The 3,056-nt window shown below is 65.5% G+C and overlaps 1 protein-coding gene across 1 annotated transcript in view; it reads left to right on the forward strand.

Annotated features, from left to right (window-relative positions):
• OS9 (OS9 endoplasmic reticulum lectin) overlaps window positions 1-3,056 on the forward strand; it is a gene marked incomplete at both ends in the record, with an annotated part of 11,456 nt that overhangs the window by 3,085 nt on the left and 5,315 nt on the right. Inside the window, 3 exons of the mRNA XM_057388531.1 lie at window positions 1-177; window positions 1,815-1,931; window positions 2,996-3,051. Coding sequence (XP_057244514.1) covers window positions 1-177; window positions 1,815-1,931; window positions 2,996-3,051 — 350 coding nt within the window. The remainder of the gene's footprint in view (window positions 178-1,814; window positions 1,932-2,995; window positions 3,052-3,056) is intronic.

A 3,056-nucleotide genomic window follows, 5' to 3' on the forward strand; every position in this document is an offset into this window, starting at 1 on the left:
ATTACATCGCACGGGTGGACGAGCCGCAGTCGTGCTCGTACGTGCTGACCGTTCACACCACGCGCATCTGCCACCACCCGTTCCTGCGGCCGGCCGCTGGCCTGGCCCCGCTGCCCATCCGCTGCCAGCCCGCGCTGCCCCCCGCGCAGTACGTGCAGTACGTGCGGGCACAAGTGTGTGAGTGACCACAGGCAAGGGGACGGGGATGGGGATGGGGACGGGGATGGGGACAGGGAGGGTGGGCATTGAGCCCAGAGTGGCACTGACCCCTGTCCCCAGGGCTGGCACTGATCCCTGTCCCAGGGTGGCACTGACCCCTGGGGTGGGGCTCACACTGACCCCTGTCCCAGGGCTGGTGCTGACCCCAGAGTGGCACTGACCCTTGGGGTGGGGCAGTCACTGTGTCCATTCTGTCCCCAGGATGGCGCTGACCCCTGGCGTGGGGCTGGCACTGACCCCAGAGTGGCACTGACCCCTGGCGTGGGGCTGGCACTGACCCCCTGGCTGGGGATGGCATGGGAACAGGGACAGGGACAGCGTGGGGACATGGGGACAGGGACATGGGGACAGGGGCAGGCACTGTCCCCAGAGTGGCACTGACCCCTGTCCCAGGGCTGGCACTGACCCTTGGGGTGGGGCTGGCACTGACCTCTGGGAGGGGCTGGCACTGACCCCAGAGTGGCACTGACGTCTGGCACGGGACTGGCACTGACCCCTGAGGTGGAGTTGGGGCTGTGTCCATTCTGTCCCCAGGCTGGCACAGACTCCAGGGTGGGGCTGGCACTGTGTCACTGTCCCAAGGCTGGCACTGACCCCTGGGGGGTGGCGGGCACTGTGTCCATTCTGTCCCCAGGCTGGCACTGACCTCTGGCGCAGGGTGGCACTGACCCCTGGAGTGGGGCTGGCACTGACCCCTGGGAGGGGCTGGCACTGACCCCAGAGTGGCACTGACCTCTGGAGTGGGGCTGGCACTGACCCCTGGAGTGGGACTGGCACTGACCCCTGGGGTGGGGCTGACGCTGTCCCCAGGCTGGCACTGACCCTGTCCCCAGACTGGCATTGACCCCTGGCGTGGGGCTGGTGCTGACCCCTGTCCCAGGCCTGGAGTTGTGTCCATTCTGTCCCCAGACTGGCACTGACCCCTGGCATGGGGGTGGCACTGACCCCTAGTGCGGGGCTGGCACTGTCCCCCTGTCCCCAGAGTGGCACTGACCCCTGTCCCCAGGGCTGGCATTGACCCTTGGGATGGGGCTGGCACTGACCCCTGGGGTGGGGTCCATTCTGTCCCCAGGATGGCACTGACCCCAGAGTGGCACTGACCTCTGGCACGGGGCTGGCACTGACCCCAGAGTGGCACTGACCCCTGGGGTGGGGTGGGCAGGCTGGACCCTGGGGTGGGGGCGGGTAGTGACCCCAGGATGGCACTGTGTCCATTCTGTCCCCAGGATGGCACTGACCCCTGGTATGGGGCTGGCACTGTCCCCTTCTGTCCCCAGAGTGGCTCTGACCCCTGTCCCCAGGCTGGCACTGTCCTCTCCAGCCTGGCCCTGTCCCCTCTTTCCCAGGCTGCCATTGTCCCCTTCATCCCAGCACTGTCCCTGTCCCCATCCCTGTCCCCCCAGAGGCAGCACTGTCCCCATCCCTGTTCCCACGGTGGCAGTGCTGTCCCCATCCCTGTCCCCATGTCCCCATCCCTGTCCCCGTGTCCCTATCCATGTCCTTGTCCCCATGGTGGTAGTGCTGTCCCTATGTCCCTGTCCCATCGGTGTCCCTGTCCCATGTCCCCATGTCCCCGTTGGTGTCCCTGTCCCCAGCTGACACCAAGCGCAAGGTGGAGGAGATCTCGGAGGAGCTGCGCACGTTGGACACGCGGCTCTGGAGTGACAGGGACAGCGCGGCCACCGCGGGGACACCCGGGGACACCCAGGACGGTACGGCCACTGTCCCATCCTGGCGGTGACACCACCGCCCGTGTCCCCCGCTGTGGGGACAGCTTGGAGCTCCCTGTGCCATCTGTGTCACCCCAGTGCCATCCGTGTCCCCCTGTGCCATCCGTGTCACCCTGTGCCATCCGTGTCACCCTGTGCCATCTGTGTCACCCTGTGCCATCTGTGTCCCCCGCTGTGGGGACAGCTTGGAGCTCCCTGTGCCATCTGTGACCCCCTGTGCCATCTGTGTCACCCCTATGCTATCTGTGTCACCTCCCGTGCCATCCGTGTTCCCCCCAGTGCCATCTGTGTCACCTCCCATGCCATCCGTGTCCCCCCCAGTGCCATCCATGTCCCACCGTGTGCCATCTGTGTCCCCCTGTGCCATCTGTGTCACCCCTGTGCCATCCATGTCACCTGTGCCATCTGTGTCACCCCCGTGCCATCTGTGTCCCCCTGTGCCATCTGTGTCACCTCCTGTGCCATCTGTGTCACCTCCTGTGCCATCTGTGTCACCTCCTGTGCCATCTGTGTCCCCCCTGTGCCATCTGTGTCCCCCGCTGTGGGGACAGCTTGGAGCTCCCTGTGCCATCTGTGTCACCCCTGTGCCATCTGTGTCCCTCCCTGTGACAAGTGTGCCCATTGTGCTGTGTGTGTCCCCCGTGCCATCTTTGTCCCCCTGTGCCATCTGTGTCCCCCCCAGTGCCATCTGTGTCATCTCTAGTGCCATCCATGTCACCCCTGTTCCATTCGTGTCCCCTCTGTGACAACTGTCCCTCCTTGTCACAAGTGTCCCACCTGTGCCATCTGTGTCCCCCTGTGCCATCTGTGTCACCCCTGTGCCATCCATGTCACCTGCCTTGTCCCATCCGTGTCCCCCCATGTGACAGCCATGTCCCCCCCTTGTCCCATCTGTGTCCCCCCTGTGCCATCCGTGTCCCCTCCTGTCCCCCTCTCCTGTCCCATCTGTGTCCCCTCCTGTCCCATCCATGTCCCCCCTGTGCCATCCATGTCCCCCCATGTGCCACCCATGTCCCCTCTGTGACAATTGTCCCTCCCTGTGACAGGGAACCCACCAGAGCCTGCCAAGGATGTGACAGTTGGGGACCAGGAGGTGACAGGGGCGGG

This window comes from Malurus melanocephalus, unplaced genomic scaffold, assembly GCF_030028575.1.
Source record: "Malurus melanocephalus ecotype Western Australia unplaced genomic scaffold, MMel_1.1 scaffold_2071, whole genome shotgun sequence".
Classification (NCBI taxonomy): Eukaryota; Metazoa; Chordata; class Aves; order Passeriformes; family Maluridae; genus Malurus; species Malurus melanocephalus.